At 51.4% G+C, this 20965-nt stretch overlaps 1 protein-coding gene across 4 annotated transcripts in view; it reads left to right on the top strand.

The window, feature by feature from the left end:
- Positions 1 to 20965, top strand: part of MRAS (muscle RAS oncogene homolog) — a 61332-nt gene that overhangs the window by 16342 nt on the left and 24025 nt on the right. For 2 of the 4 annotated variants that reach the window (XM_058295034.1, XM_058295032.2), the window contains exon 2: positions 8216 to 8423. In XM_058295034.1, coding sequence (XP_058151017.1) covers positions 8231 to 8423 — 193 coding nt within the window. In that variant the 5' untranslated portion in view covers positions 8216 to 8230. Of the gene's footprint in view, positions 1 to 8134; positions 8424 to 20965 lie in introns of all 4 variants that reach the window. The other 2 variants (XM_058295035.2, XM_058295033.1) reach the window with 1 other exon arrangement.

A 20965-nucleotide genomic window follows, 5' to 3' on the forward strand; every position in this document is an offset into this window, starting at 1 on the left:
TTGTCTTTACGACAGCAGGTGGTTTCTGCACGCTCACCTGGGGCTCCGGGCCGGGTCATAGCTGGCGAAGCTCCAGGCTGAACTGGGAGGCACTGCCACGGTGGGACAGCCCCAACTGGTAACAGCTGCGGTGGAAGCAAGCAGGTGGTATTGGGGGTCACGAGTGAGCCTAAGGGCACTAGCTGGCTTCAGGCGTGGGCCCTGGACCCCATCTGCTCATCTCTGCCCTGCTGCCAGCAGGTCAGGTGGGATCCTGGAGAGGAGTTTGGATTGGATGGGGTAGAAAAGCAGGGGCTGGTGTGTCAACAGAAGGCTTGGCAGGTAAGAGAGTGCTCTGCAAGGTCCGGAGCCCTTCCCCTGGAGCAGGATGGCCACCAGCTGGGGTGTTTGGGAGGGAACCAGAAGTGGGGGTGCGGGGGGTCAAGTCTAGAATGGGAAGCAAGTTTCCTCTCTGGGATCATCAGCTGGTTTCTGACTGCCACAGACGCTGCACTGAAAATGACTCTAAGACTGATGAGGAAAGAAGACCCTGATCGACGAGTGGGGCTGCCGTGGTCCACGGGCAGGGCAGCACCCAGGCCACAAACTTACCGTCTAGACCCGATGACGTTTAAAGGCCGTTACAGCAAGAAATAACATGCATGCTTGGGTGGGTGGGTAAGTCAACAGCGGAGCGAGCTGGACGCGCGTGGCTTCCTAGAGCAGCTGAGCGGGCAGTGAGCGCCGCGGCTTGCGCTGGTGTGGGACGGGGCTGGAGCAGAGTCTGGGGCGGGGAGCGGGCAGCCCGAGGGAGGCCAGCGCACAGCCCGCAGGTCAGCAGCCCCGGGGAAGCTGCCCGTTTCTGGGAATTGTGCAAAAGGAAAGGGCAGCTCCTGGAATGCAGAGCCATTTCCTCCGCAGGGGTTGGGTTACCCTCCCTGCACGAGTCCCCAGCCCCGGAGCTGGACACACCCAGACATAAGAGATGAGATTAGCTTTCCAGGGGCGGGTTCAGCTCTCGGTCGTGAAGGTCCACTCATTTTTCCAGGCGCTCCCCTTTCAGCCTTATTTTCTCAGAAAACTTGCAGATCGATGGGGTGGGGGTGGAAATGGAGAAGCAAAAAACAGTGAAAACAACTTTGAATAAGGTTGGCAGCATCTTTGGAGAGGCTCGGGGTTGGCGCAAGCCCCCTGCCGTGGGGACCCTGTGCTTCTCTGTTCGGGGCCTGGGAAGAGCCACACGGAGGACAAGAAGCCAGTGGGCTGGTGAATCGAGATGACAGTTCAAGAAAAGCCCGCGATGATGCAAAACTAACCGCCAGAAGAATTCGAGGCAGTGTGGCGAGGCGGAGCCAAGCACGAGTTTCGGCGTCACAGGTGCCCACGGGGGCTGTTACTGCCGTCCAGCCCCCCCGGGCGCCGTGGGTTCTGGCCAGGACTGTGGCGCTGGGTGAGCGGGCGGGGGGCACGCAGAGCCGGGGCGCCCTTGCCAGTGTGCAGCCAAAGCCGCGGCTTTCACGTGTGCAGCTCTCTGAGCGCGGTGGACGTGGTGCGTTTTCAGCCCGTTCTTTGGGAAACCGGCTCTGTGGAGGCAGTAGAATCCGGGACCCTGGAGAGAAAGGGGCAGGTTTGGTGCGGGATCGTCACCACTGGGCTCTGCTGGGGCCAGCGCTGTCCCAGGCCTTCACGGCTGTCGCTGCGTCAGGTCCGCTGGCTGCCCTCTGTGGGGTGGGGGCTCTGAGGAGGGGAGTCGGGGCTGGGGCAGGGAAGCCCAAGCCGGCGGGGCCTGCCAGCCCGGAGGGGGACCGCGGGCCCAGCTGCTCTGCCTATCAGTGCAAGCATGCCCTTGCCGAGGGGCCGGCCGGCTGGTTTTAGGGGCATCTTAACCCGTCTGAGTGGCTCTCTTTGATAGATGGTTCCTCGGGGTTCAAAAACTCATCCCAGGCCAGCAGGGCGTCTGTATCAGAAACCCCGGTGGAGCTCGGCTGCCCCGCTGCAGAGGCCAGGCCGTCCCGGGCACTCCCGCCCCACGCTGCGCGCCTTCTCACGAGACCGTTCCCGGGAGGTCTGGTCCCCGCCAGGCAGGCTTTGAAAATTGCGGGGTGAGGGGGCTATTCTGGGGTGGTGGGTCCACTCAGTCCCCCACCTTCCAGGGTGTCGGCCTGCCGCTTCCAGAAGGATGGCGCTCACCCCTCTGCTGCTGCTGTTTCCCCTGCCCGAGACCTGTTATCCTTCTCCTTTTTATTAATAAAAACTATGTAATCAATCAAAATTCCCTTTATATTTATATTTTTAGAGAAGTTGTAGTTTTGCAGAAAATAGAGTTCCCAGATACCTGTCCCCGTTTTTAACGTTTTGCACTAGTGTGGTGCCTTTGCTACAACTGATGGGAGATTGTTATAATTTTAGCTACAGTCCATAGTTTAATTAGGGTTCACTGCTGTATGTGCAGTCGCATGTTTGGTTTTTTGTTCATTTTTATTCTAGGAACGCATACACCACCGATATTTCCCCTTTAAGCCGCATTCCCAGTATAATTCGGCGCTGTCAGTTAATGGCACAAGAGAGGGTACTTGGGGGCACTCGTAAGCACGTGGTCAATGGGTGGTCCCTGACCCCGGAGGGGGCGCTCGTCCTCACAGACCTGCCGTTTGGGGGTGGGGGCGAATCTGGCATTCAGGAAGCGACTCCAAGCCGCGCCAGGGGGTGCTGAGCACGGGGGAGGAAAGAGCGCAGGACAAGGGCATTTCTCCGCTTCGAGATGCCCGAGGATGTCCTGCACGTGCTGTCGAGACGGCTGGCTGAGGAGGCAGGGCTGCCTTGCGGGAAGGAGTCTGCAGGAGCGCGGGGCCTGGGTGCCTGCAGCCCGGGCGCGCGGCTCTGGGCGGTGGTGGCGCGGGAGCTGCGCGCAGCTGAGTCCCCGCCGGGTCGTGCTGGTCCAGCAGTGGGTGGCGGCTGCGCGGAGCCGGGAGCCGTGCCCCGTGGAAGCAGCCTTGTGCGTGGTGAGTGGCTTTCCCACGCGGGCCTGCCTCATCTGCCCAGAAGCTGCGGGCGGCACGGGGCTTCCAGTGGGACAGGGGGAGGAGGCTGGGGCTTGTGAGAGGAGGAGAGAGAAAACAAGCGCCTGTGTCCACGTTCCTCCCCGAAGAGAGAGAAAAGGTGGGAGGACAAGCATTCCAACACCTTCTCTGCACACTTCATCCATTTTTTTTTAATGCTTTTTTTTTAGGAGGTACTGGGGATTGAACCCATGACCTCATACATGGGAAGCAGGTGCTCAACCACTGAGCTACATCCGCTCCTCAATAAGGGTTGATTATTCTTTCTTTTTTTTTGGAGGTACCGGGCATGGAACCTGAGACCTCGTACATGGAAAGCAGGCACTCAACCACAGAGCTACATCCAGTCCCCTATATTTCATACATTTTTATTTCATCCTTAGAGTGACCCTGCAAAGTATGTTTCTGACCCCATTTAACAAATAAGAAACTGAGGCTGCGAAAGGTAACTTGCCCAAGGTCACCCACCTGGTCAGTAAGAGAGGATTTGGCACAGAAAATTATGAGGCACCGTTAAGGAGAACCCCAGGGCCACGTCATACCCCCGTAACATCTCAAAGGGGCCTACCCGTGACCCCAAAAGATGAACTGTCTTTCTGCACTGAGCCGCCCTCTGAGCTGAGAGGGCTGAGCCGGGGAGGTGTTCTGGGCATAAGCAGGTTGCTCTGTAACCACAGCCAACTTCTTATCCTGTGGTCATTTTACCACAGCCTGTGGTGACTTTAAAAACCCTCTCTGTTCTCGACCAGCGCGTTCTGCAGGAGCGCGGCGCGCCCCCACGTACGGAGACGTCACTTAGTCGGGACCTTTGGAGGTGCTGGGTGGGCAGCGTGGAGGGGGGAAGAAGACGTGGCCCACGGCCTCTGGCCTGGTGGTCTCCCTGGACTCGTGCTGCCCTCGCGGCCCCTGCTCTCTTCCCGGGCTCATGCCGGCAGCTTCTGTCTCTGAGCTTGGCCCGAGCCCCAGCTGCTAGCCGCGCGTCGCCCCCAGCCCTCTGCACGGCCGAGGCCGGCTCTGCGGCTAGTGGGCCGTGCCTGCGGGTCAGAAACGTGGGCGCGGAGCCTCCGGTTCATTCGGCGAGTGCCTGCTGTGTGCGGGCGCCGTGCCGGGCCTCGTGGGCACCGATTGGGTGAGATGCAGCCCGTGTGCGGGAGGAACTATTGGGAAGATTCCAGCCCGACGGGGGCCTCTGCACCAGGAGCCGGAGGGCTCTAAGCCTTGAGGGGGGGCTGGTGCCTCCCACGGGGGTGACTCCTGGGCGTCCCCGCCGGGCGGGACACGGTGCGCACAGGGGTGCAGCGTGAGGGGCTGCAGCTCGGGTGTCCCTGGAGAGGAAGGAGCCTGGACTTGGCCCATCCACTGGACGGCACGGAAGCTTCTTCCACCGGAGGGACCCCGACCTGATGCTTGTATCACCTGCGCGGTTGACCTGCTCCACCGAGTCAGCGTTGGAAGGCAGCCCCGGCTTGGCTCCCGGGGCCCCTCGGGGTTCGTCCCTGTGTGCGGGGCACTGAAAGGGCGGGGGCTCGCTGGCCACTCAGCCAGGGGCCGGCAGGCGGGGGGCACGCCTTAGCCAGTCCCCAGTGACGGCTGCGGGTGGCCCGAGCGCCGCCTCCAGGGCTGCTTCCTGTCCTGTGTCGTATTTAGCAGGGTGTGTCTCACCTTGTTTTTACTCGGAGGAGACGGTCACGAGAAAGGATTTTTCCTCCATGTGCCTTCCCGTCCACTGAGGACGTTTCATTCACGTAGCTGCCGGCAGAGAATAAAAGCTCTGAAAACGGCCTTTCACGGCCAAACACATTTCACCCCCTGCAGCTTCATCGCCCACCCCAGGCCAGGCCAGCGGTTACACGAGGGATAGTGAGGGCTGACCCCTGGCCAGGGAGAGGGGGCTGTGCCCTCCACTCCCCTCCTCTGTCCTCCTCCACCCCTCGGCCCCGAGGGCCACCGCCACTGCTCGTATGCGCTGTGCAGCGCTCAGGCCGTCAAGGGCCTCAGCTCTCCCCGCCTTTGCGGGCAGATGCGGGAGCAGGTGCCGGGGCTGCGGCAGGCGCCGGGGCCCTCCCCCTGCAGCACAGGAGCGGAGGTGCCCCCTCAGGGAGAGGCAGGCGGGAGCAGAGGTGGCTCAAGCAATCAAGCGTCGGCTTCCCACATGGAGCTCCTGGGTTTGGTCCCCAGTGCCTCCTAAAAGCAAAAAGAAACACAAGCAAACAAAGGGAAAAAGCAACCAGGGGAGCCCCATGTAGCTCAGTAGCTGAGCACCGGCTTCCTGCCTGGGAGGTCCCGGGTTCAGTCCCCAGCCTGAGTAGAGTAGAGTAGAGGAAAGGAGAGGAGAGGAGAGAGTAGAGAGTAGAGTAGTTTTTTTAAAAAATGAGAGGCAATCACCAGTTTTCAGGGGGCTTGAACATTTTGTTAGGAACATTTGAATATTGTTAAAACGTTGCCAGCGTACAGAGCGTATACCTGCTTGCTGTAAGATACAGAACGTGTCCTGCAGTCTGATTCAGAGGTAACTGCCAGTTCTCCCTATGCACAGATTCCCTCCTGGCATGTAGATTTAGAGGTGGGTAACTTCATGAAAGTAGAATCATACTTACTTGCTGTTTTGCACCTTGTTTTTTCAACAATAAAATGAACCTTTTCTATGTGGGTCAAGACCATCCTTTTTAAGGACTGCCGAGTATCCCATCATATGGCAAGCTATTTTTAAACTGATTTTTGCCCAGCATTCAGATTATTTCCATTTTTTTCTGTTTTTAAAGATTTATTTTATTTATTCCACCACCACCACCCCCCCCTCGTTGTTTGCACTCGCTGTGCCCATTTGCTGTCTGCTCTCTGTGTCTGCTCATCTTCTCTTTAGGAGGCACCAGGAACCAAACCTGGGACCTCCCACGTGGGACAGAGGTGCTCAATCACTTGAGCCACCTCCGCTTCCTACTTTATTGTCTCTCCCATTGTGTTTCCTCTTTGCGTCTCTTGTTGCTTCAGTTCGCTGCACCAGCTCGCTGTCTTGTCTTTTCCAGGAGGCACCAGGAACCAAACCCAGGACCTCCCAGGTGATAGGCGGGAGCTCAATCTCTTGAGCTGCATCCGCTTCCCCATTTTCCCCCATTCTTAACATCTTCATACACTGGTCCGATGATCTCAGAGTAAATTCTTAGGTGGGTAGGTCCATTTGGGCAGACTTACACTTGTACCTGCAGTGTATCAAAGCACCTACTGCCCCACTCTGAGATCCTAGATGTCAGCATCGGGCTTCAAGAACTTTGCAGAGGATTTGCAGTGATGCTCCCCCGTATCCCCGTGCAAATCCGTGCAGCCACAGGACCCACACTTATGTATAACACCCTTTCTGATGAAACCTAGAGTCAAAGACTCCTCAAGAGCTGAAAATAACTGTAAAATGAACTTACCTCAGCCCTTTCTTCTGGTAGATGAGGAACCGACGGCTCAGAGGCATCAGCGTCTCCAGAGTCATGTACCCAGGGAGCCACAGCCCCCTGGACCCGCCCTTGTCCTCGGGCCACACTGGCTCCCACCTTCCACCAGCCCTTACATTTCCCTGTCACACATACACCGCGCCCCTTCCCCTCCCAGCTTGCACCAGTCTTTCTTTCTTCTACACAGAGGCTGGATCAAGCTTTGGCTCCTTCTGTTCAGGGCTGGTTTTTGTGCTACCCAGGAAAGCCCTTCCAGGAGGTGGCATCGCACCTCTCCCGCAGGGCCCCAAATTGTTCTTTTTTTTTTTTTTTAAAGACTTATTTATTTACTTCATTTATTTTTTTATTCATCCCCCCTCCCCTAGATGGTTCTCTCATCTGTCTGCTCATTGTCTGCGTGCCTTCTCCAGGAGGCCCCTGGAACCAAACCCGGGACCTCCCACGCGGGAGGTGGGTGCCCAACGGCCCGAGCCATGTCTGCTTCCTGCGGGCTGCGGTGTCTGCTGGCTTGTGGCATCTGCTCGTTTAGGCGTCTGCTCGTTGCAGCAGGTGTGGCGTCTGCTTGTCTTCTTTAGGAGGCCCTGGTACCTGAACCGGGGTCCTCCTGTGTGGTAGGCAGGTGCCCAACTAGTCGAGCCACATCCACTTTGCCCAGGTTGTTCTTTTTGTGACCACCAGCACCAGTGCTTACCATTCCACGCTGCCAACTGCTCCTTCTAGAAACAACTGGCTCCCATCGCTGTGACAGCCTAGTTGCCCTCCTGCTGCTCCGAGGCTCCTTCCTCATCCCCTGCTTGTTGTGTCTTCCTGCTTGTCGTGTCTCCCCGAGGCCTCCTCGTAGCTCTGCTCTCACCTTGACCTGCTAGTCCTTATCTCATAATGCCCGTTATTCTTCAGCCAGCCGTTTCCTGCTCAGCTCAGGGTTCTCCACCTCAGCACTGCTGCAGTTTGGTCCGGGTCATTCTTTGCGGCGGGCTTGTCCTGTGCATTGTAGGCTGTTCAGCAGCACCCCGGACCTCTCCCAAATGACTCCCAGGGGCACCGCCCCCGCCCCCCGAGGTGCAGCAGGCAAAAGTGTTTGCAGGCACTGCCCAGCGTCCCTGGGGGAGGGGACGGAGTCGCCCCTAGTTGACAACCACTGGTGTAGCGGGACTCGGCATCATTCAAACAAACCTCCCCGCCCCTCCCTGCACGGCGCCCGCCTCGGAGCAAAGCAGAGGCTAACCAGACGCCCTGGGGTGCCAGCACGACTGTGTGTTTGGGGCAGAGGGACAGCGCCGCGCTCGTGGACTCTGGGAAGGGGCCGCAGGCACGCCGAGATCCCGTGGCCCCCTCTCCAAGCTCAGGCACAACCCCAAATCCTGCTCGGCACAGCATTGCAGCCGCTGAGGGTTGCCCGAAAGGTGAGCCCCTGAGCCCCCGTCACACCGACACCCTCCGGGTAACGTACACACGGGGCGCCTGCGGACGCGGGTGTGGAAATGCGCCTCGGGCACGGCGTTTGGAGGGCCCTGCGGCGCGCCCCCGAGACCGGGCCTGGCGCGCAGTGGGTGCTGGGCGAATGGGGGCTGAGGAAATGGTTTTAAGGCGATCTTCTCCGGGGGGAGGGGGAGGGAGCCACCTTTCTTCTCCCTCGCGCCTTCATTTTCAAAGCTCGCTGTCACCGGGAGTGCCAGCCCCCAGAGAAGGGCGAGGAGGCGGGGAGAGCAGCCTCCGCTCACCGTCTCGCCGCAGGTGCCCCGGAGCAGCATGGCCAGCAGCGCGGTGCCCGGCGACAACCTGCCCACCTACAAGCTGGTGGTGGTGGGCGACGGCGGCGTGGGCAAGAGCGCGCTCACCATCCAGTTCTTCCAGAAGATCTTCGTGCCCGACTACGACCCCACCATCGAGGACTCCTACCTGAAGCACACGGAGATCGACAGCCAGTGGGCCATCCTGGACGGTGAGACCCCCGCTCCGGGCGCGGGGCGGGCCGCGGGGTGCACGGGGGCTCCGGGGCCATCCTGGACGGTGAGACCCCCGCTCCGGGCGTGGGGCGGGGCGCGGGGGTGCGCGGGGGCTCCGGGGCCATCCTGGACAGTGAGACCCCCGCTCCGGGCGCGGGGCGGGGCGCGGGGCGGGGCGCGGGGGCGCGCGGGGCGCTCCGGGGCCATCCTGGACGGTGAGACCCCCGCTCCGGGCGCGGGGCGGGCCGCGGGGGCTCTGGGGCCATCCTGGACGGTGAGACCCCCGCTCAGGGCGCGGGGCGGGCCGCGGGGCGCGCGGGGGGCTCCGGGGCCATCCTGGACGGTGAGACCCCTGCTCCGGGCGCGGGGCGGGGCGCGGGGGCGCGCGGGGGGCTCCGGGGCCATCCTGGACGGTGAGACCCCCGCTCCGGGTGCGCAGGGCGGGCCGCGGGGGCGCGCGGGGGGCTCCCAGGCGAGGCCCTGGGCGGTTCCCACGGTGCGTCCTGGGCAGGGGGGGCCTCAGAGGGCTCGGAAGCTTTGGGGACCCCCAGCGTGCGTCCAACAGGGGCCAGGCCAGAACCTGCCAACTCGGTGATGTCGCGATTGGTGTTTCTTGCTTATCAGCAGCTCTGATGGACACTTACAGGTGTCTCTAGGGACTACAAAAAGTCGGGGGGGGGGAGGGAGCAAATTATTTAATAAGCTTATTTGGTTATTTTCCTTTGGGGGAGGGTCTTTCATCTGACTTTGTCTTTCCAGTTTAGTCTAAATTAATCGTTAGAGTAGCCCTTCTCAAAGCAGCCTCAGGATCACCAGGGAGCCTAGTAGCAATGCAGATTCTCAGGCCCCACTGATGCAGAGGGTGGGGGCCTAGCAATCGGCTTCAACCAGCCCCCAGGTGACGCGATGTTAAAGAACCAGGGCTCCAGCCTGAGTCTCTCAAACAGAGGTCCTTTAATCACAGGGTCAGCGGGGGGCCCTTCAGATCCCACTGTCATACCGGCCCTTTGTTAGACATGTGACGCGCAGGTATCTTCTCCCAGTCTGTGGCTTGTTTTTTCATTTTCTTTTCTACTTTCAAAGAGCAGAAGTTTTAAATTTCGTTGAAGTCCAATTCATCAATTTGTTCTTTTATGGATTGTGCTTTTAGTGTCATACCTAAGAAATCTTTGCCTGACCCAAGGGCAGGGAGGTTTCCTCCTTTGTTTACTTTTAGAAGCATAATAGTTTTAGGTTTTATACTTAGGTTTCTGATCTACCTTGGCCTAATTTTTGAATATGGGGTGGAATATAGAGCAAAGTTCATTTTTTATATATGGATATACAAACATTATTTGTTGAAAAGACTATCTTTTTCCCACTGAATTGCCTTTGTATCTTTGGTGAAAATTGGTTATCTATTTGTATCTATATTTCTGAACTTTCTATTCTGTTCCATTAATCTATCTACCTTTCTTGACACCACTACCATAATGTCTTGATAACTGCAGGTTTTTAATAAGTCTTAAAATTAGGTATTAGTAAATCTGCAGTGTTGTTCTTTTTCAAAGTTATTTGACTAGTCTAGGCCCTTTGCATTTCTGTATAAATTTTAGAGTTAGCTAATCAATTTCTACAAAAGCCTGCTGGGATTTTGATCGGTTTTGTGTTGAATCTATAAATCAATATAGGGAATATTGACATTTTAGTAATGCTGTGCCTTGCATCCCATGAACACGGCCACAGTCTCTCTCTCAATTCATTTAGGTCTCCATTAATTTCTCTCAGCAATTGTTTTGTAGTTTTAAGAGCCCAGATCTTTTATGTATTTTGTGAGATTTAGCCCTAAATCTAGGTCAATGCTATTGTAAACGATGTATTTTTTTAAATGTCAATTGTTTGTGGCTAGTATATAGAAATACATTAGATTTTTTTAAACAAACAAATTTTATTGATACATATTAATAAAGCATACAATTTATCCAAAGGTTACAATTAGTGGTATTTGGTATAATCACATAGTTGTACGTTCATCACTTCAATCATTATTAAAGCATTTTCATGATTTCAATAATAACAATAATTAAAAAAAAAAATCTTCACCTCTCTCAATCTCTGTTTCTCCTGCTGTACATAGCTGCTATTTCTGACTATTCTTGCACAATTATTTATTTGTTTATTATGCAGTTTTATTGAGATATATTCACATACCGTATGATCTATCTGAAGTATATAATCAGTGGCTTTTTTTTAGCTATTAAAAAGTTCTTTACTATAAAACTGTAAAATAAATAGAAAAATAGATCGAAAGAAATGACAAATTTTAAAAGCAAGTGCAAAGTCAGGTTGGCTTTAATATAATCAATTACAAAAAATGGTTAGTATAACAACATTTATAAATGTAAGTAATAATTGAAATATAATCGAAATTAATTATAATATAATTTTCATTTTTATATTACAGTTCTATTGGGCATAATAATCTCTAAGAATGAAATAAATTATTGGCTTAAAACTAATTTCCCTTTGGGCTATAATTCTTTCTAGATAACCAAATTCCTATTTTGGAATTCTTCACATCTTATTAGAATGAATTACAGCAGATACCAATTTGCCAACTCATAATTTTATAAGGCAGAAAAACTCAAAATCTTGTTCAATCATGCTAAATCATGATTGATCAGTAGTCATGCTTAATCATTATTGATCCTGACAGATTATAATAAGTAAAGACTATGAATAAGAAAGGGTTAAAGAAAAATGAAGTATCCAAAAATATCTCTCTTCTCCAGTCCTCCTCAAATAAAAGCAAGTATTTATTCTGTATGAAAAATAATTACAGTATACTGATCACAGGAAGAGTTTGGCCATTGTATATACTATAATCTTGTTATTTTACATTTATCTGGTCTACTCCACCTCCTCATGGAATACCTTTTTCCAGCCTTTCACATTTAAACTGGTTGTGTCCTTACATCTGAGATGGGTCTCTTGTAGAAAATATATAGACGGCTCATATTTTTTTTAATCCATTCTGTCAGTCTGTGTCTTTTAATTGGGGAGTTCAATCCATTAACATTCAGTGTTTTTACTGTAAAAGGCAGTACTTCATTCATTTTATCCTTCTGCTCTCTGTTGTTTACACTTCCCAATAATCTTCATTTCTAAACTCTTCTCTAAATCTCTCACCCTTGTTTTTTTCTTTCAGGCTGCAGCATCCTCTTTAGTATCTTTTGCAAATCCGGTCTTGTGGTACTATATTCTATCAGTTTTTATTTCTCTGTGCAGACTTTAAACTCACACTCATTTTTTTTTTTAAGATTTATTTATTTATTTATTTCTCTCCTCTTCCCCTTCCCCTCCCCCAGTTGTCTGCTCTCTGTGTCCATTTGCTGCGTGTTCCTCTGTGACCGCTTCTATCCTTATCAGTGGCAGTGGGAATCTGTGTCTCCTTTTGTTGCGTCAGCTTGTTGTGTCAGTTCTCCATGTGTGCAGTGCCATTCTTGGGCAGGCTGCGCTTTCTTTCGTGCTGGGCAGCTCTCCTTACGGGGCGTACTCCTTGCGCATGGGGCTCCCCTACGCGGGGGACACCCCTGCGTGGCAGGGCACTCCTTGTGCACATCAGCGCTGCACATGGGCCAGCTCCACACGGGTCAAGGATTTTCTCTTTCTGTACCTTAAATGCATCATACCACTTTCTTCTCTCCTCCATGATGGTTTCTGATGTGATATTGGCACTTAATCTTATCAAGTTTCTCTTGTATGTGATGCTTTGCTTTTCTCTTGCTGCTTTCAGAATCCTCTTTTTATCTCTGATAATTATTATTCTGAATAGAAGCTGTCTCAGGGTAGGTCTATTCAGATTTATTCCGTTTGGGGTGCTTTGTCCTTCTTGGATATTTATATTTATGTCCTTCGTAAGGGTTGGGAAGTTTTCAGTCATTATTTCCTCAAATATTGTTTCTGCCCCTTTTCATTCTCTTCTCCCTCTGGGACACCAGTAATGCAAGTGTTTGTGCGTTTCACTTTGTCATTCAGTCCCCTAAGACTCTCTTCCATTTTTTCCATTCTCTTCTCTTTCTGTTCTCCTGTCTTTTCCAGTTCAGATGTTCTGTCTTCAAAATCACTAATTCTGTCTTCAGTTCAAATCTGCTCTTATGTGCCTCTAATGTATTTTTAATCTCATCCATTGTGCCTTTCATTCCCATAAGGTCTGTTACTTTTCCTTGCAGGCTTTCAGATTGTCCTTTATGCTCTCCCAGTGTCTTCTGAATATCCTTTATTTCTTTAGTCATATTTTCTTTAAATTCTTTGAAGTGATTTAGAAGAGCTGTATGATTATTGTTGATTAATTGTATTAAATCCTGTATCTCCACGATGCTTGGTTTGTTCTTTTGGCTGGGCCATCTCTTTCTTTTTCCTAGTATGGCTTGTAATTATTTGCTGATGTCTAGACATCTGAGTATGCTGGTGAATTTACTCTGATAATTTCCCTCTTTTGCCTATTTTTTCCCCACAGCTCTTCTTTGATATTTGGTTCGACTAAGTCTTTAAAATTTCCCAGTTTAAGTTTTCAAAATCAGGCCAGAAACTCACTAGGGGGGCAGAGAGTTTCTCCCAGGGTTGGATACAGAGAGGGCAAGCAGTTTTGCCCATGCAGTTTCCAGACCTGCCAGTAGATGGAGCTAGTCAGCGCACCCTTCCATGGAGGTGTTTCAGTCTCGGCTTTCTCTGGGGTTCCTGTGTTGACTCTCCTGATCCAAGATTCAAAGGGGCCTCTACTGGCCAAATTCACTGAAGAAAATCACCCCTAACCTCCCCTCCCTTTTCCCTTGAAACAGCTGACTGGGAGGAAGATGTCTGTTCCCCTCTCAGTCCACTGCAGTGAGCCCCAGGGTTTACCCCAGCTTACTATCTTGGGGGTGGGAAGGGGAGCCCTTCCTGCCACTCAGGGGCTTAGCAACCCACAGTTTGTCATTTTGGCTTCTTTGTCTCTCTGTCCCTCGCCGTCCTGGGAGTTGTGCAGCACTCTCCTGGTCTGCTGACCCCCAAAGCAGGTCCCTCGGACAGCTTTCAGCTCTCTCTCTGTTGTTTTTGTGAGAACAATCAACTCTATTAGTCTGCCGCCATCTTCCCAGAGTCCTCAGCTTTCTTTCTTTCTTTTTTTTTTTAAGATTTATTTATTTATTTCTCTCCCCTTCTCTCTTCCTTCCTCCCCCCCCCAGTTGTCTGTTCTCTGTGTCTATTTGCTGCATCTTCTTTGTCCGCTTCTGTTGTTGTTAGCGGCGCAGGAATCTGTCTTTCTTTTTGTTGCGTCATCTTGTGGTGTCAGCTCTCCGTGTGTGCGGCGCCATTCCTGGGCAGGTTGCACTTTCTTTCACGCTGGGCGGCTCTCCTTACGGGGCGCACTCCTTGCGCGCATCAGCACTGCGCATGGGCCAGCTCCACACGGGTCAAGGAGGCCCGGGGTTTGAACTGTGGACCTCCCATGTGGTAGACGGACGCCCTAACCACTGGGCCAAGTCCACTTCCCGAGTCCTAAGCTTTCAATCTTGATTTCACATTAGGATCACATGAGGACTTCTCTTAAAACTCTACAACAGATTTTTGTACATTCATCTTGTAACCTGCAATGTTGCTAAACTCACTTGTTTGTTCTAGTGGCTTTTTTGTAGATTCCATTATATTTTTGCTTAGATGATCAGGTTGTCTGTGAATAAAGACAGTTTTACTTCTTCCCTTTCAATATGGGTGACTTTTCTTTCTTTTTCTTGCCTCACGTTACTAAAACCTCCGGTACAATGTTAAATAAAAGTAATGAGAGCAAACATCCTTGTCTTGTTCTTGATCGTAGCGGGAGAGCATTCAGTTTTTCACAATTAGGTATGATGCTAGCTGCCCTTTATCAGGTTGAGGAAATTTCCTTCTACTCCTCATTTGTTGACAGTTTTTATCAGGAATGGATGTTTTTTCCCCTGATCAGCTGGCTAGAGGTCTATCAAAATCATTGATTTTAATCAAAGAACCAGCTTTTGTGCTTACAGATTTTCTCCATTTCATTCCATTGATTTCCAATCTATTATTTCCTTTTGTCAGCTTACTTTGGATTTAATTTGCTCTTCTTTTTATAATTTCTTAAAATGGAAGTTGATTTCATTATTTTAAAACATTTTTGTTTCTAGTATAGTCATTTAGTGCTATAAATTCCCCCTACTACTTTATTCACATCCCACAAGTTTTGGCATGTTTTCATTTTTGAAAATACTTTCTAATTTCTTTTTTTAATTAAAAATTTTTTTATATCAGCGTTACAAGCTATCAGTTAACACAAGTGGTTACACTCCCCCCATCTTTTTGTTCATTCCTCAATCTTGAGAGATTTGGGACGATGTCCATTCTGATTGCTTCAGTATGAGAAGGGACACAGATATTATGGGTTAGAGGAAAGGAATAGTTTTGCTTGCTGTTGAAGATACTCCTTGCTTTGGGTATGTGGCTGGTTAATTTCTGTTTTTTATTTCTTCTTTGACCCATTGTTATTTCAAATATTTTAGAATTTTCTAGAGATCTTCCTGTTATTGGCTTCTAATGTAAGTCCATGTGGTCAGAGAACATACAGTATATCATTTGAATTCTTTGACACTTACTGAGGCCTGGTAAATGTTCCATGTGCATGTGAACAAATGGGTATTCTCCTGTAGGTGGGTGGAGTGTTCCGTCAATGTCAGTTAAATCACGTTGGTTGATAGTGTTGTCCAAGTCTTCTTTGTCCTTACTGATTGTCTACTTTTCTGTCAATTATTGAGAGAGGGGTGTTGAATTTCTGGCTATAATTGTGGATTTGTCTATTTTTTTCTTGCAGTTCTATCAGTTTTTGCTGCATGTATATATTTTTTTAGATTTATTTCTCTCCCCTTCCCCCTCGTTGTCTCCTCTCTGTGTCCATTTGCTGTGTGTTCTTCTGCGTCCACTTGCATTATCCGGCAGCACTGGGAATCTGTATTTCTTTTTGTTGTGTCATCTTGTTGTGTCAGCTCTCCGTGTGTGCAGCGCCATTCCTGGGCAGGCTGCACTTTCTTTTGCAGTGGGTGGCTCTCCTTATGGGGTGCACTCCTTGCGCGTGGGGCTCCCCTACACTGGTGCGCCTCTGCGAGGCACGGCACTCCTTGTGTGCAGCAGCACTGTGCATGGGCCAGCTCCACACGGGTCAGGAGGCCCTGGGGATCGAACCCTGGACCCTGCATATGGTAGACGGACGCCCTGTCAGTAGAGCCACATCCGCTTGCCCTGCATGTGTATTGATGCTCTCATTTTAAGTGCATACATATTTAGGACTGATAGATCCTCTTGATAAATTTACCCTTTTATCGCTATAAAATGACCCTCTTTATCCCAGGGCTCCCTCTCCCAGCTCTGCAGCCTGGAAACTTTCAAGGCAGTAAGCGGGTCATTCATAGGACTCACCTCTTTTGTATCTCACCTCTCAGGGGTCACGTTCTTCATTGCCTCATGTCCAGTTTCTTGAAAACCATTGTTTCTTATATTTTGTTCATTTCATGTAGAAAGGTTGGTCTGTCCCTTGTTATATCATCTTGGCTAGAAGCAGAATTAAATCCTCACTTCAAACAAACAAACCCAAGTTTGTGGCTTTACTAAATCTTTGAATTGTATACCTAAATATCATGGTGTGTGGATTATATCTCAAGTTTTAAAATACAGAAGTAGTTCCGCACAAACCTCTAAGGGCTTGGATGTCGTCCTGGGACCTCGAGCAGTCGCGCCAGGTAGCAGGCGCATTCCCACCTCGGGGGCGCGTCCTTGGCGTCCTCTCCCTGGAATGGCCTTCTTCCAGAAATATAGGCTCGCTCCGTTTAGGTCTTTGCTCAAATGTCACCGCTAAGAAATCTCCCCTGACCAAGCCGTCTACACTAGCACCCAGCCCGCCCCTTAAAGTGTCTATCTCCCTGCCATACTCTATTTTTCTTTACATTTTACTGTTCAACATGTTGTATGTATGTTTGAGTTTTGACTCTCCCCACTAAAATTTAAATTCATAAGGGCAGGGATTTTATTTTATTTCCTGTTATATCCCCAACATCTAGAATACTGCTTGGTTCATAGTAGGTCCTCAGTAAACATTTGTGGAATGAATAAATGAATCCTGAACAATATATGTGCATTTCCCAGATTTGATACATTAGCTATATTATTTTCCAACTCACTTTATTTATTTCTTTTTCGGGGTTGTTTTTTTTCCCCCTTATTATTTTTTTTAAATGTTACATTCAAAAAATATAAGAGGTTCCCATATACCCCCCACCCCCCTCACCCCACTCCTCCCACACCAACAACCCCCCCCCACGGCAGCACACTCACTGCACTTGGCGAACACAGCCTGGAGCACTGCCGCACACACGGACAACAGTCCACACTGCAGTTCACACTCTGCCCCAGTCCACCCAGTGGGTTATGGCAGGATATACAATGTCCAGCATCTGCCCCTGCAGCATCATTCAGGACAAGTCCCAGTCCCAAAAACACCCCCACAACACATCTTTTCTTCCCTCTCCCTGCCCTCAGCAACTACCATGGCCACTTTCTCCACTTCAATACCACAGTTTCTTCCATTAGTAGTCACAGTAGTTCCATAGTAGAATATCAGTAAGTTCACTCTAATCAATACTTTATTTCTCCATCCTGTGGACCCTGGGATGGTGATGTCCACTCCACCTCTATATCAAGAAGGGGCTTAGATTCCACATGGATGATGGATGCAGTTCTCCTGCTTGCAGCTGTAGGCGGTTCCCTGGTGTGGTGGCTGACCATCCTCACCTCCCTGTTAGCTAGCCTGGGTAAGTCCAGTGAACCAGAGGGTAGGAGTTGCAAAACTACTGAGGCTCGGGGACCAGCTGCCACATGGACAGTCTAGAGATTCAAGTCTCCTAGGCATACACCAACCCTAGCGCCAACTACAGGTTCAGTAAAAGTTAAAGAAGAGGCACATGTGGAAGGTCACCTCTGAGTCCAACTCCATCATACTCGAACACAAATTCCAAAATAGGGCCGACTGACATGGCACTAAATTCCAGAGCCATTTGCCATGACCATAGAATCTGTGGGTCTCCATAGGTACTCAGGACAACCAGTACCTGGGGTTGTATCTACTTTGGCTGTCTCTGGGGTCCTGCTGAGGCATGCATAAGCGCGACCCCTCTGATGACCTCCCAGCTTTTTTTAAAAGTCTTTTAGCTTTATAAACTCACTTTTCTTTGCCATTTCCCCCTTCTATTCAAGGTCAAAAAGCAGTTTTTAACACATGATCCTACATGTAGGCTGAGATATTCTGCTGGTCTGAGTTGACCCTTTTATTCAAGGTCTTTTTCTACCAGCTGGTGCTTGGTAGCAATCCCTCGGTGCCAGGGAGGCTCATCCCCAGGAGTCATGTCCCACACTGGGGGGAAAGTAATGCATTTACATGCTGAGTTTGCCTTAGAGAGTGGCCACATTTGAGCAACCTGGAGGCTCTCAGGAGGAAACTCTTAGGCACCCTGCAGCTGTAGGTCTAGTTCATATTTCAGGCACACAGGCTCATAAGCATAGTCATTAGTATCAAGGGCTCATTGTTAGACCACCCTTCTTTGTTGGTCTTTGCCATTGCACTTGGGGGATTGTTGCTGTTCCATTGGGGAATGTGATAGAACTCCCCTGGCTAGGAACTCAGCACTCCCTCAGTTGTCTTTTGTAACTGTAACTACTATGAAAATACCCAACACATATCCAAACATTTTTATGTACCCTATATACATGCTCTGGAGAACTCCCTCCCAACCATCAATAACACCCCACACCAGTGTTCCTCCCTGCCACAGTTGAACCTCTCTGTGGTCCAGAACTTCTTCAGCAATGAAGCCTAATATATTGCCAAATTCAGTTAATAGGAAATTGAGATAGTTATGGGTTTAAGAATTAGAAATAGAATACCAACTCACTTTAAAGTAAATACATGGGAAACGGATGTGGCTCAAGCAGTTGGGCTCCCGTTTACCATATAGGAGGTCCAGGGTTCAATACCCAGGGCCTCCTGGTGAAGGCAAGCTGGCCCGTGTGGTGAGCTGGCCCACGCGGGAGTGCCAGCCCACGCGGGAGTGCTGCCCCACGTGGAATGCCACCCAGCGTGGGAGTGACCCACACACAGGAGTTCTGCCCCGTGCAGGAGTGCTGGCCGACACAGCAAGATGATGCATCAAGAGACACATAGGAGAGAAAAGAAGAAGATGTAGCAGAAAAGGAAGCTGAGGTGACACAAGAGAGTGATTGCCTCTCTCCCACTGCGGAAGGTCCCAGGATCGGTTCCCAGAGCTGCCTAATGAGAAGACAAGCAGACATAGGAGAACATATAGTGAATGGACATGGAGCGCAGACAACAGGGGTTGGTGGTGGGGGGAATAAATAAATAAATCTCAAAATAAATAAATACATATAATGATCAAAATTAAAAACTTACATGTACACACATTTTAAATCATCTCATAATACTACCAATTGAAATATATGCCATACTTAGGGATATGTGGACTTAAATAAATGTAAACAGGTTCCAATTGCAGGACTTGTAAGAACCTTCAATATACAAACACTAGAAATACATCGGTAGGGTATGTTTTCTCCAGGGTTTCCCAGAAGGACTGTTTTTTTGCACATCATTCTGGGCTAGAGACCACAGACAACATTCTGCAAAACACTGCATAAAGCATGTAAGGGTATAACACCATACCTGGAACATAGTTGGTGCTCAATAAATAGTAGCTCTTTCTACAGACACATAAACTTCGCTTTTTTTAAAAAGTACATTTGATATCCTATTAGTTTCTGCTTTTCCTCAAGGGTGGTTTTTAGGGGGATTCGGTGTTAACATTGTAGCATGGGCTGAATTGAGGAGGGGAACATACTGCCACTCTTCTTTTATAAGCTGGGATTGGCAGAGCCGGGGCTCGTCCTGGGTGCCGGCATCTCTGCCCCCACCAGTGTCAGGCCTGACTTAGGGCACCACCCAGCCAGATCTTCCTCCAGAGGAGCACGCTTCTCTCCTTAGCTCTAACGGAGGCTTGAACCATGACGGCTCGTGATTAATGACCACAGCAAATTAAAAAGGGCAGGCTGTATTGGGGGACTTTAATGAAGGGGTGGCTGCATTTAGGCTTGAGCGTACCTCTGAACCCTCCTAGAGCCGGTCTTTCCAGGGGTGATTTGCAGCCCCGGGGCAGACAGGACCTTCCGGGGCACCCAGAGCCCGGAAGCCGTGCTCCCCTGGAGGCCCTACCTCCTGGCGGAGGTGTCGGCTTGGGGATACCTTAGGTCACCCTGCGCCCCGCTGGACTCCAGGGGCTCTGAAACCTGGGCTTTCTTTTCTTCCAAATTCAGAAAGGGTGACGACGACGGCGATGGCAGCACGGTGACAGGATAATGTGGTAGGCCTGGTACTGAGCGCTTGGCACTTAGGCTCACGTCACCCTTCCCAGCACTCTTGCGGCAGCCACTGCTGTCCTGGCGATGAAGTTCTTTCCCACGAAGGCCTGCGGTCCTCCTCTTGCTCTCCATCGCCAGGGGCCCCGCTCTGGGGGTGGACCCTCTCTCTCTCCAGGCCCCACTCCGCTGGGGAGCAGCTCCTCCAGCTGCCGGCTCTCCAGCCCTCTCTTCTGGTCTCCGACCTGCAGGTGGAGAAAAGGCTCGCTAGGGAGAGACCCAGCCAGAGGCAAAGTCACAGCAAGGGTCCCCTGCCCGCCAGGCTCGGCTTCGGCCAGGCTTCAGGCCTCAGGCCTCAGGGGGGGAGGTCGCCTGGTCCTCTGCCCCCTCTTGACGCAGGCACACGTCCCGGGGCCATCCCATCGCTCAGCTCGCACCCTGCCCTGTGTCCGGCGGCCTCCGGAACCTTGCACCTTCCCTCCAGCAGCAGAGAACCGCGGAGGGCCCTGGGTTCCCGGCTCCCCTGTCCCAGCGCGAGTCTGCTGGGCAAGGCTGCAGCCCCTCCGCCCCGGCTTCCGTGCAAGGGCTCGGTCCTGGCAGAGAACAAGAACCCTGGCTCCTCTCCCGCATCCCAGAAGCCGGGACATTTCCACCCTGGCTTCTGCCCAAGCCTCAGACACAAGTGCTGTTGTCTTCTCAGAGGGGCCTGGACCTGGCCTCCCACCCCCCCAAACCCTTGACTCTGCGTTCTTTCCGGGGAGGGGGAGGGGGAGGGCAGTGAGAGGGGAACGTTGCTTTTGTTCTGAGCCAGCGGCTTTACCTGCGGGGCTTCTGTGAAGCCCCAGGCCAGCTCCAAGTGGGTGCGTCCCCGTGACCCCACAGAGCATGGCTGCGGGCAGCAGCTGGCCTGTGCGTCCAGTGTCCTACCCTTCCTTGCCAGCAGTGATGTGGCAGGAATCACCCTCCTCCTTTTCATGAAGGGTCACGGCCGCTGGCCTGCGGTGATGGCCTCCAGCCCTGCAGGCGCTCGCCTGCCCCTGGCTCCTGGCCCGCCCCCCGGCCATCTCTGCGTGATGCTGCAGTACTGGGAAGCTCA

Source organism: Dasypus novemcinctus, chromosome 4, assembly GCF_030445035.2.
Source record: "Dasypus novemcinctus isolate mDasNov1 chromosome 4, mDasNov1.1.hap2, whole genome shotgun sequence".
In the NCBI taxonomy this organism is placed as follows: Eukaryota; Metazoa; Chordata; class Mammalia; order Cingulata; family Dasypodidae; genus Dasypus; species Dasypus novemcinctus.